Here is a 13074-nt window from a genome sequence, read left to right as displayed (position 1 = left end):
TTACTGATAACCCCCTGCTGGCAGAATGGAGCGCCTCATTCAAAAGCGAGTGTGTGCAGCGGGGGGGGGGGGGGGGGGGTGTAATGAACAAAACGAAGGATAGAGAGGTCAAGCTAATTTTCCCCTGGGAAATCTATAACACACACACACACACACACACTAACACTACTACTACTACTCCAGCTTAATGTTCTTTATTATGCTCTGCAGCAATATTTCCTGTGGGATAATGAGCATTACAGTACAGTAACAATGACAACAGTTAAAAACATCTCCTAAATATCTATGAGCTATTCATTTAGTTGTCACCAATGTGGAAAAAAAATATTCAGAGTTGGTAAAAGGCTCTAACACATTGTTAGCTAGCTCCTCGGGTGCAAGAGGTTGTTAGCTGGCAGCTAATGAACCACATGATCACCGTTTGAATTCTTCGTAGGTTTCTTATCAGTTTTATTTTGATTCATTTCATCCTATTTCATTATTATTTTATATTTCATTTATGCAGTGGGGTTAGCGCAGTCGTCTCACAGCAAGAGGGTCCTGGGTTCGAGCCCCGGGGTAGTCCAACCTTGGGGGTCGTCCCGGGTCGTCCTCTGTATGGAGTTTGCATGTTCGCCCCGTGTCTGGGTGGGTTTCCTCCCACAGTCCAAAGACATGTAGGTCAGGTGACTCGGCCGTACTACATTGTCCCTAGGTATGTGTGTGTGTGTGTGTGTGTGTGTGTGTGTGTGTGATGGCCTGGCGGCCTGTCCAGGGTGTCTCCCCGCCTGCCGCCCAATGACTGCTGGGATCGGCTCCAGCATCCCCGTGACCCTGAGCAGGATAAGCGGCTTGGATAACGGATGGATGGATATATGCAGTGTTTATACTTCACTTTGACTTACTGAGGTTAATTCATTTTCTGTCGTGTCATATTTTTATTTGCAACGTCAGTCTTTTCTCTTTTCTGTCTGTTTTTTATCGTCTCCCTTTTTTGATGATCCACTTTCTGACTAGTTGATTGGTTGAATGGATCAGCTAGTCAGATGCTGGGCTGAGGCGAGCTACTCATCCTAGCCTCGCTGTGATGAGTAGCTTCTCCTGCTGTGTGGCACAGCAGCTCTTCGGAGTCCCCTCCGCTAAACAAGCCTCACACTCCACACCGCCGTGAGCAAATCTGCCCATTCCAGACAAAGTATTTCCAAGAAGTAAGCGCGTGTGGCATCCGGGTGGCGTGGCGGTCTATTCCGTTGTCTACCAACACGGGGATCGCCGGTTCAAATCCCCATGTTACCTTCAGCTTGGTCGGGCATCCCTACAGACACAATTGGCCGTGTCTGTGGGTGGGAAGCCGGATGTGGGCTTGTGTCCTGGTCACTGCACTAGCGCCTCCTCTGGTCGGGCGACACGCCTGTTCAGGGGGGGAGAGGGAACTGGGGGGAATAGCGTGACCCTCCCACGCGCTACGTCCCCCTGGTGAAACTCCTCACTGTCAGGTGAAAAGAAGCAGCTGGTGACTCCACATGTATGGGAGGAGGCATGGTAGTCTGCAGCCCTCCCCGGATCGGCGGAGGGGGCGGAGCAGCGACCGGGACGGCTCGGAGGAGCGGGGTGATTGCCGGGTACAGTTGGGGAGAGACAAAAGGGGAAAATTCCAGATGAAACCGAAGAAAGCGGGTGTATGTGTGCGACGTAAACGTGTCGGCTGGCCTCCCCCATGCAGAGTTCTACGAGGAGATCCTGTCCCTGGCGTTTGGCCTGACCTGCCAGACCATCTCCCCCCAGATGTGGCAGCTGCTGGGGGTCCTCTACGAGGTGTTCCAGCATGACTGTTTTGACTACTTCACAGGTACTGTACCCCACACACACACACACACACACTGTCATATAAAGCTCATTTCATTGCATCCTCGCATGGCGTTTTTATTTCTGAGTTGTGCGATGTAATTAAGGCCTGACTCACTGGGGATACCTGATATTGTGTGGCGATGATCTGTTGTTGTTTTTCCCCCCCGTCAAAATAGCACACATCCCCACCCCCAGACAAATTCACGACTAGTCAACCACCACCTAATGCTGGCTGCCCTGGATTTACACGCTAATCCCACCGACGTTCACGTTGACGGTATCCCCGACGAAGTCACCCTTTGCAAACATGTGTTGTCTGCAGTGAGGAGACTCAGATGTGCGTCGCTAAAGTGACGATCCCCGTTATTCTGACCGACACCGGGAACACGGTCCACATTAGTAGGTCTGAAGATCATCCATCCATCCACTATCCTGCTCTCAAGTTCGCGGAGGTGCTGGAGCCTATCCCGGCAGTCATTGGGCAGCAGGTGGGGAGACGCCCTGGACAGGCCGCCAGGCCATCGGGAGACGCCCTGGACAGACCACCAGGCCATCACACACACACACACACACACACACACACACACACACACACACCTACGCTAGTACGGCCGAGTCACCTGACCTACGTGTCTTTGGACTGTGGGAGGAAACCCACGCAGACACGGGGACAACATACTACAAACTCCACACAGAGGACGACCCTCGAGGTTGGACCACCCCGGGGCTCGAACCCAGGACCTGCTTGCTATGAGGCGACCGCGTTGACCACTGCACCACCGTGCCGCCCGGGTTGAAGATTAGAGTAACTACAGTGTTTCGTTGCACTTTTTGCGTCTTATATTTACATACTGGGGCGGCACGGTGGTTAGTGTGGTTGCCTCACAGCAAGAAGGTCCTGGATTTGAGCCCCGGGGTAGTCCAACCTTGGGGGGGTCGTCCCGGGTCGTCCCCTGTGTGGAGTTTGCATGTTCTCCCCGTGTCTGTGTGGGTTTCCTCCGGGAGCTCCGGTTTCCTCCCACAGTCCAAAGACATGTAGGTCAGGTGACTCGGCCGTACTAAATTGTCCCTAGGTGTGTGTGTGTGTGTGTGTGTGTGTGTGTGTGTATATATGTTTGCCCTATGATGGCCTGCTGGTCTGTCCAGGGCGTCTCCCCACCTGCCACCCAATGACTGCTGGGATAGGCTTCAGCGTCCCATGACCCCAGTAGGGGTAAGCGGATTGGATAATGGATGGATGGATGGATGGATGGAGGGATGGATGGATGGATGGATGGATGGATGGAGGGATGGATGGAGGGAGGGATGGATGGAGGGATGGAGGGATGGAGGGATGGATGGATGGATGGATGGAGGGATGGATGGAGGGAGGGATGGAGGGATGGAGGGAGGGATGGATGGATGGAGGGATGGAGGGATGGATGGATGGATGAATGGATGGATGGATGGATGGAGGGAGGGAGGGATGGAGGGATGGAGGGAGGGATGGAGGGATGGAGGGATGGATGGAGGGATGGATGGATGGAGGGAGGGATGGAGGGATGGATGGATGGACGGATGGAGGGATGAAGGGATGGATGGATGGATGGAGGGAGGGATGGAGGGATGGATGGATGGAGGGAGGGATGGGTGGATGGAGGGATGGATGGATGGATGGAGGGAGGGAGGGAGGGATGGATGGAGGGATGGATGGAGGGAGGGAGGGATGGATGGATGGATGGAGGGATGGATGGATGGATGGATGGAGGGATGGATGGATGGATGGAGGGAGGGAGGGAGGGATGGATGGATGGATGGATGGATGGATGGATGGATGGAGGGATGGATGGATGGATGGATGGATGGATGGACTACCTACACCTACAGCTGACGCTAGAAGGGAAGTAAGATGTGTTCTTGTCGCCGGTTATCAACCGTGGAAAGTAGAACGAATATACGATTGTAGACACACTTTTATACGATCATACAGATCAATTCCCAGCCCTTCCTACGTGATGAGGCTTTTTCTCGGGGCGGTAGGAAAATCTTTTTTCCAGCGTCCATAATGAGTCCGCCAGACGACGATGACGACGATGACGACGGGGATGATGGGGACCTGTATAAACCTGCGTCTGTGTCTTCCCACAGATATGATGCCTCTTTTGCACAACTACGTTACGGTGGATACGGACATGCTCTTGTCGAACCCCAAACACTTGGAGGTCATCTACACCATGTGCAAGAAGGTCAGTGTGTTAGATGAACGATGGCGGAGGAGGATGTCGGGATGGCCCTACGGGGAAGGCGCCCTTGGGCAAATTAACGTCCTCTAGTCAGAGATGGTTCGGTGCGGGCTGGTTTTTGTTTCTTGCTGAGGTGCTTCACTTTGCTGTTCACCTTTTCTGGGGTTTAAGCCTCGCCGTCTCATCCCGTTGGGAAACGGGACGAGAGCCGTCGCTCTGAAATACGGTAAACATGGGGGGGGTGAATTGCGAAACGTCATTTATGAACAACTTGCGAGTCCTGACAACTTGACCTTTGACCCGGCGCAGGTCTTGACCAGCGATGCCGGCGAGGACGCGGAGTGCCACGCTGCCAAGCTGCTGGAGGTCATCGTCCTGCAGTGCCGGGGGAGAGGCATCGACCAGGTAAGACGCACAAATACACGTGTACAAATCCTCCATGTTGGCTCCCTCGAGCGCCATCGTAATGGCGCTCTGAGGGCGTCCGGGTGGCGTGGCGGTCTATTCCGTTGCCTACCAACACGGAGATCGCTGGTTCGAATCCCCGTGTTACCTCCGGCTTGGTCGGGCATCCCTACAGACACAATTGGCCGTGTCCTGGTCGCTGCACTAGCGCCTCCTCTGGCCGGTTGGGGTGCCTGTTCAGGGGGGAGGGGGAACTGGAGGGAATAGCGTGATCCTCCCACGCGCTACGTCCCCCTGGTGAAACTCCTCACTGCCAGGTGAAAAGAAGCGGCTGGCGACTCCACATGTAAACGGGGCTTACATGCTCCAGTAGATACAGAACATCTCTTAGAGCGAGCAGAGGGTTCGAAAAGACATCAGAGACGCAGGGGAGAAGTTAGCGAAGGTAAAGAAATCCCTTCACAGCCTCAAACAATCTGGGAGGAACTGCTACGAACTCCCACATGGTCGTCGACAGCGGGGCCGTAAGTGGGTATAATGTTATGAAGACTCTAAGGGCGCCGGACTAGAGGGGGGCGCCACAGCGGTAATAACACAATATTATCCATAATAACACAAGTTATCTATAATACAAGTTATCCATAATAATACAAGTTATCTTTAATACAAGTTATCCATGATAACACAAGTTATCTTTAATACAAGTTATCCATAATAATACGAGTTATCCATAATAATACAAGTTATCCATAATAATACAAGTTATCTATAATAATACAAGTTATCCATAGTAATACAAGTTATCTATAATAATACAAGTTATCCATAATAATACAAGTTATCTATAGTAATACAAGTTATCCATAATAACACAAGTTATCTTTAATACAAGTTATCCATAATAATACAAGTTATCTATAATAATATGAGTTATCCATAATAATACAAATTATCCATAATAATACGAGTTATCCATAATAATACGAGTTATCTATAATAACACAAGTTATCCATAATAATACGAGTTATCCATAATAATACGACTTATCTATAATAACACAAGTTATATATAATAATACAAAATAACCATAATAATACAAGTTATCTATAATAATACAAGTTATCCATAATAATACAAGTTATCTATAATAATACAAGTTATCTATAATAATACAAGTTATCCATAATAATACGAGTTATCCATAATAATACAAGTTATCTATAATAATACGAGTTATCTATAATAATACAAGTTATCCATAATAATACAAGTTATCTATAATAATACAAGTTATCCATAATAATACAAGTTATCCATAATAATATAAGTTATCCATAATAATACAAGTTATCTATAATAATACAAGTTATCCATAATAATACAAGTTATCCATAATAATATAAGTTATCTATAATAATACGAGTTATCTATAATAATACACGTTATCCATAATAATACAAGTTATCCATAATAATACGAGTTATCCGTAATACAAGTTATCCATAATAATACGAGTTATCTATAATAATACAAGTTATCCATAATAATACACGTTATCCATAATAATACGCGTTATCCATAATAATACAAGTTATCCATAATAACACAAGTTATCTATAATAATACACGTTATCTATAATAATACAAGTTATCCATAATAATACAAGTTATCTATAATAATACATGGCAAAAATATCAATAACCACTGTCATTTACACAAATCTGAATAATGCCAGACCGCTTGGTGGTGACAGCAGATGCCATCGGTGTGGAGTTTGGGTTTGTCGTCTGTTGAAGCAGCGTTGTGTTTTACCACAGTGAGAAATGGCTGAGCTCGTACATGTCTAATTAGCTAGATATGCTAGTGGTGCTGATTTGTCCCATGTGACTTTATCTCCACTGTGCAGACCTGACGCCAGTTCAGGCTTGATGAATTTTGAGTTTATTCATAGAGCATTCTTGATTAAAGTGGAAAAACTCCCAAGTGCGGCAAGTTTACTGGCATCCAACTAATTCTGCAAACGGCAGGAGTTTGCCTCGGCGGGATGTTCGACATAAACGCACAAAAACATGAATTTAAACACAAGGACTTGGGTAAGGCTCGGTGATGGCGTCAGTGGTCCAAGAGGGACATTTTTAGCCCTTTTTTCCCTTTTAAACTTGGCCGGTGTCTCTTGAATCTCCTCTGTTCTCTTTCCCCCTGCGCCCCCTAGTGCATCCCTCTGTTTGTGGAGGCGGTGTTGGAGCGACTGACCCGGGGGGTGAAGTCCAGCGAGCTGAGGACCATGTGCCTGCAGGTGGCCATCGCTGCCCTCTACTACAACCCGGCCTTGCTCATGCACACGCTAGACAACATGCACTTTCCGCACAACCCTCAGCCAATCACGGCTCACTTCATCAACCAATGGATGAACGACACGGAGTTCTTCCTCGGGTGAGTGGCACGCTCCCGCGGGGGTTGTTGCCTCTGCCGTTGTCACGTGCTAATCAGCCGCTGTTGTGTAATAAAATAAACTGGTGATTCAGCACAGACTTGTTCTTATCAGAGGCAGTTTTTAGGGCCACCTGTCTTTGTATGTGAGGAGTTTGACTTGGTACGTTGCTTTTAGTTTCATATGTATATATCTCAACACGGATACAGGAAAAACGATTTGAATGCATCGCAGTACAGGCCTGCTTCGTTTGTCTCGCACTCGTCAGCTGCTACAAGCTGATGAATGAGTCATTAGAGCAGTGTTTCTCGACCCAGTCCTCAAGGAACCCCTATCCTGCATATTTTCTCTGCAACCCTGAATAGGTACCTGTTTGTAGTTATTCAACCAATCAGCAATGACTTTTGTCAGACGTTGCACACCTTGCATAATTAAGTGCTGCGAGATGATTGGTCGAGTAAGTCCAAGCAGGGCTACCTATGCAGGGTTACAATGGAAACCTGCAGGATAGGGGGTCCTTGAGGACTGGGTTGAGAAACACTGCATTAGACCCTCGCATCGGATAAGGAACAACTCCCTAAAAAAAAAAAGGGGGGAGAAAAAATAGGAAGAAAGCTGAGGGAGAGCAACAGAGGAGGGATCTCCCCCCCAAGACAGACAACGTGCAATGGATTTTGTGTGTACACAATTTACACAATACAACACCGAAAGAGGATAACAGAATTGTAATGGAACTATAAAATATATGAAGAATATGATGAGGAGGATGCCGGGCAGTGTCCGGATGCCCCGGAACTGCCCAGGACCCGCGGCACGCGGCCGCCATCACCATGTAGACACAACAAAACAACACATTAGTCACACGTCTGAGTCAGAGAAGGCTATAGCATTCAAACAGGGTAACACGTTTTTACCCCCCGGCAGTTCAAGCTGAGGTTGTATTGGGCAGCTGGCTAGCTTGGACGTTCATGGCCGAGAGGCAAGGCGTCGATTAAAACCAACACTTGAACTCGTTCGACCTTCCCAGGACAAACAAAACATATCGGCTCCTGATTCTCAGGATGTCCCTCGCCCCCTTTATGGTTACCGTCCTGTGTTGGGATTTGATGTCTCCGTGTCTGTTTTTATCTCATTTTCTGTTTGCCCCCCCCCCCCCCCCCAAAGACTCCATGACCGCAAGATGTGCATTATTGGCCTGAGCGTGCTGATGGAGCTGCCCAGCCGGCCGGCGGTGGTGGAGGGGGTCGCCGCTCAGATTGTTCCCTCCATCCTGCTCCTCTTCCTGGGGCTCAAACACCTGTACGCCTCCCGCCTCCTCAACAAGCCGGACCTGCTGGCCCGTGCCGGGGCTCAGGACGAGGATCAGAACGGTGAGAGAGATTTTGTGTATGTGTGTGTGTGTGTGAGAGAGAGAGAGAGGGAGAGAGAGGGAGAGAATGTCAGAGTGGGAAAGTAAAGCTAAAGGGATAAAATAGAAACCGTTGGGCAGGAGGAGAGGAAGAGACAAGTCGGATCGTGATGGCAAAATGACATGTTCTCCGCGTAGTCGCCCGCGCGTCCTCCGGCGCTGCAGTTCTGATTCGGCCGCGAGCACAAATTACATTTTGAGTACGCCGGCGCTCTGCAAGTGGCGCTCTTCAAGTGGCGAGGACTTGAAGTCCAGAACCTTGTGTGGTTTTTGTGGGGTTGGTGGTGCCCTGAAGCAGTCAGCCGAATGAGGTGACTGCTGTTCGTTTCTCCCGGGGCTCGTTGTTAAGGAATTACACCATTAACATACTGGGAAGTAGGAAAATGTGCATCTGGGTGGCGTGGCGGTCTATTCCGTTGCCTACCGACACGGGGGTTGGCGGTTTTAATCCCCGTGTTACCTCCGGCTTGGTCGGGCGTCCCAGCAGATACAACCTTGAATTGGCCGTGTCTGCGGGTGAGAAGCTGGATGTGGGTGGGTATGTGTCCACTAGCGCCTTCTCTGGTCGGTCGGGGCACCTGTTTGGGGGTGGAGGAGGAACTGGGGGGAATGGCGTGATCCTCCCATGTGCTGCGTCCCCCTGGTGAAACTCCTCACTGTCAGGTGAAAAGAAGCGGCTGGCGACTCCACGTGTATCGGAGGAGGCATGTGGTAGTCTGCAGCCCTCCTCCGGTCGGCAGAGCGGGTGGAGCAGAGACCGGGACGGCTCGGAAGAGTGGGGTAATTGGCTAAGTGCAACTGGGGAGAAAAAGGGGGAACCCCCTCCCCAAGAAAAAGCAAAACCACTTTTTTTAAATCCCCCCAGCCCCCTTTTCTCCCCAATTGTATCCAGCCAATTACCCCACTCTTCCAAGCCGTCCCGGTCGCTGCTCCACCCCCTCTGCCAATCGGAGGAGGGCTGCAGACTACCACACGCCTCCTCCGACAGATGTGGAGTCGCCAGCTGCTTCTTTTCGCCTGACAGTGAGGAGTTTCACCAGGGGCACGTAGCGCACGGGAGGATCACGCCATTCTCCCCAGTTCCTCCTCCGCCGTAAACAGGCGCCCTTACCGACCAGAGGAGGCGCTAGTGCAGCGACCAGGACACATACTCGCATCCGGCTTCCAACCCGCAGACACGGCCAACTGACCTTTCGCAAAGTACCGCCCCAGAACGGTGCTGGTCCAATCCTCCCTTAGCAACGGTCCGTCAAGCTTTCAAACACACAGCAAAATGCTGGAACGGTGTTCCTATGGGATCTGCAGACCGGATCCTAGATATGTGAAAGTTTGGAGGGGGTGTCATTTTCTTTCCCTTCCCGAAACCCAGAATGCAAGAAGCGCAATGTGGGCAATAGATTGGGCAGTATAGCAGACCCCATGGCCAGCTTCATCCATCCAGAATCAACACAAATACCTGCCTGCTCCAAGCTAAGCTAGCTACTAGCTAGTATTGATAGCTAACACAGCTAACGTATTATTACTGTTACTTTTACCCACACAATGCGCTGATTTCTTCCTTCATGTTTTAGTGTTTTCCGGCTACTTCATGGATAGTTCTGAAATGCTTGACGGGCATAGCAACAGTAACTAAGTGGGGCGGGACTTTGCGAAAGGTCAATTGTGTCTGTAGGGACGCCCGACCAAGCTGGAGGCAACACAGGGATTTGAACTGGCGATCCTCGTGTTGGTAGGCAACGGAATAGACCGCCACGCTACCCGGACGCCCATAAAAAGCAAAACACATTTAGCACTAACAGCGGGCATTATATGGATGATGGTAAGGGGTTTTATGTTGTGATGTCTCACACCTCATACATGTCTGACGAGTGCTTCATCAAGTGGCAACACCAACAGTAAAGGTGGTGTGTGATTTAATATGGAGGTAATACAGTGGAGTAAACACAGAGTGTGTAATTTGGTATGGAGGTAATACAGTGGAGTAAAGACAGGGTGTATGATTTAATATGGAGGTAATACAGTGGAGTAAAGAGGGTGTATGATTTAATATGGAGGTAATACAGTGGAGTAAAGAGGGTGTATGATTTAATATGGAGGTAATACAGTGGAGTAAAGACAGGGTGTATGATTTAATATGGAGGTAATACAGTGGAGTAAAGACAGGGTGTATGATTTAATATGAAGGTAATACAGTGGAGTAAAGACAGGGTGTGGGATTTAATATGGAGGTAAAACAGTGGAGTAAAGGCAGGGTGTGGGATTTAATATGGAGGTAAAACAGTGGAGTAAAGACAGGGTGTATGATTTAATATGAAGGTAATACAGTGGAGTAAAGACAGGGTGTATGATTTAATATGGAGGTAATACAGTGGAGTAAAGACGGTGTGGGATTTAATATGGAGGTAATACAGTGGAGTAAAGACAGGGTGTATGATTTAATATGGAGGTAATACATTGGAGTAAAGACAGGGTGTATGATTTAATATGGAGGTAAAACAGTGGCGTAAAGACAGGGTGTATGATTTAATATGGAGGTAATACAGTGGAGTAAAGACAGGGTGTATGATTTAATATGGAGGTAATACAGTGGAGTAAAGACAGGGTGTATGATTTAATATGGAGGTAAAACAGTGGAGTAAAGACAGGGTGTAGGATTTAATATGGAGGTAATACAGTGGAGTAAAGACAGGGTGTATGATTTAATATGGAGGTAATACAGTGGAGTAAAGACAGGGTGTGGGATTTAATATGGAGGTAATACAGTGGAGTAAAGACAGGGTGTATGATTTAATATGGAGGTAATACAGTGGAGTAAAGACAGGGTGTGGGATTTAATATGGAGGTAATACAGTGGAGTAAAGACGGGGTGTATGATTTAATATGGAGGTAAAACAGTGGAGTAAAGACAGGGTGTGGGATTTAATATGGAGGTAATACAGTGGAGTAAAGACAGGGTGTATGATTTAATATGGAGGTAATACAGTGGAGTAAAGACAGGGTGTATGATTTAATATGGAGGTAATACAGTGGAGTAAAGACAGGGTGTGGGATTTAATATGGAGGTAAAACAGTGGAGTAAAGACAGGGTGTGGGATTTAATATGGAGGTAATACAGTGGAGTAAAGACAGGGTGTATGATTTAATATGGAGGTAAAACAGTGGAGTAAAGACAGGGTGTGGGATTTAATATGGAGGTAATACAGTGGAGTAAAGACAGGGTGTATGATTTAATATGGAGGTAATACAGTGGAGTAAAGACAGGGTGTGGGATTTAATATGGAGGTAATACAGTGGAGTAAAGACAGGGTGTGGGATTTAATATGGAGGTAATACAGTGGAGTAAAGACAGGGTGTATGATTTAATATGGAGGTAAAACAGTGGAGTAAAGACAGGGTGTATGATTTAATATGGAGGTAAAACAGTGGAGTGAAGACAGGGTGTCTGATTTAATATGGAGGTAATACAGTGGAGTAAAGACAGGGTGTGAGATTTAATATGGAGGTAATACAGTGGAGTAAAGACAGGGTGTGGAATTTAATATGGAGGTAATACAGTGGAGTAAAGACAGGGTGTTAGATTTAGTATGGAGGTAAAACAGTGGAGTAAAGACAGGGTGTTAGATTTAATATGGAGGTAAAACAGTGGAGTAAAGACAGGGTGTGGAATTTAATATGGAGGTAATACAGTGGAGTAAAGACAGGGTGTGAGATTTAATATGGAGGTAAAACAGTGGAGTAAAGACAGGGTGTGGAATTTAATATGGAGGTAATACAGTGGAGTAAAGACAGGGTGTTAGATTTAGTATGGAGGTAAAACAGTGGAGTAAAGACAGGGTGTGGGATTTAATATGGAGGTAATACAGTGGAGTAAAGACAGGATGTGGGATTTAATATGGAGGTAAAACAGTGGAGTAAAGAAAGACAGGGTGTGGGATTTAATATGGAGGTAATACATTGGAGTAAAGACAGGGTGTATGATTTAATATGGAGGTAAAACAGTGGCGTAAAGACAGGGTGTATGATTTAATATGGAGGTAATACAGTGGAGTAAAGACAGGGTGTGGGATTTAATATGGAGGTAATACAGTGGTGTTATGCTGTCGCTGGTTTGGCAGGTTTACTTTCTGTGGGGGTTGTGGCAGGGTTGTCCTCTGGGCTCCTTCATATCTAGGTTGTGTTGTTGTCCCACTGACAGCAGAGAGCAACACAACAGTTGAGGCTCGTGTATAACGTCGGCAGCGAGAGGGCAGTTTAACTCAGTAAGTGCCCCAAAGAGCGGGGCAGCTCATAACGACAGTAGCAACGGATAACTTTGACATGGCAGGAAACTTATCCCCCCCGCTTGGGGGTGTTGTTGTGTTTTGTTTTTGTTCTTTTGCCGTGCCCGGGTCTGGTGTCCCCGAACAGAGGAGATCCCCAGCGATGAAGATGAGGTGAACGAGAACCGCGGCGTCATGCAGCAGCAGTCCAGCGCACTGGCGGGCCAGGGGAATGAGGATGAGGATGATGAAGATGAAGACGATTACTGGGACGAGGAGGGCTTCGAGGGGACGCCCCTTGAGGAGTACAGCACGCCTCTGGACTACGACAACGGCGAGGACGAGTATCAGTTCTTCACTGCTGCCCTGCTCAGTAAGGACACAGACACACACACACACACACATACAGTCGGACACACACCAGATGTGACATGTTCTGTTGCATGTGAGAAAGCACATGTGTGTGTTGTGCTGTGTTTATGAGGGCACTTCCTTAACTTAATTAATTCCCAAGTCACTC

General features: G+C 47.9%; 1 protein-coding gene across 2 annotated transcripts in view; it reads left to right on the top strand.

The window, feature by feature from the left end:
- The window catches only part of ipo8 (importin 8), a 48262-nt gene that overhangs the window by 29705 nt on the left and 5483 nt on the right, over window positions 1-13074 (top strand). For both annotated transcript variants that reach the window (XM_056276145.1, XM_056276144.1), the window contains exons 18-23: window positions 1703-1828; window positions 3955-4052; window positions 4359-4454; window positions 6669-6889; window positions 8052-8257; window positions 12703-12927. In XM_056276145.1, coding sequence (XP_056132120.1) covers window positions 1703-1828; window positions 3955-4052; window positions 4359-4454; window positions 6669-6889; window positions 8052-8257; window positions 12703-12927 — 972 coding nt within the window. The remainder of the gene's footprint in view (window positions 1-1702; window positions 1829-3954; window positions 4053-4358; window positions 4455-6668; window positions 6890-8051; window positions 8258-12702; window positions 12928-13074) is intronic.

Source organism: Lampris incognitus, chromosome 3 (assembly GCF_029633865.1).
Source record: "Lampris incognitus isolate fLamInc1 chromosome 3, fLamInc1.hap2, whole genome shotgun sequence".
NCBI lineage: Eukaryota > Metazoa > Chordata > Actinopteri > Lampriformes > Lampridae > Lampris > Lampris incognitus.
The sequence above is the reverse complement of the archived record's forward strand: the minus strand, read 5'-3'. Positions and strand labels throughout refer to the sequence as shown.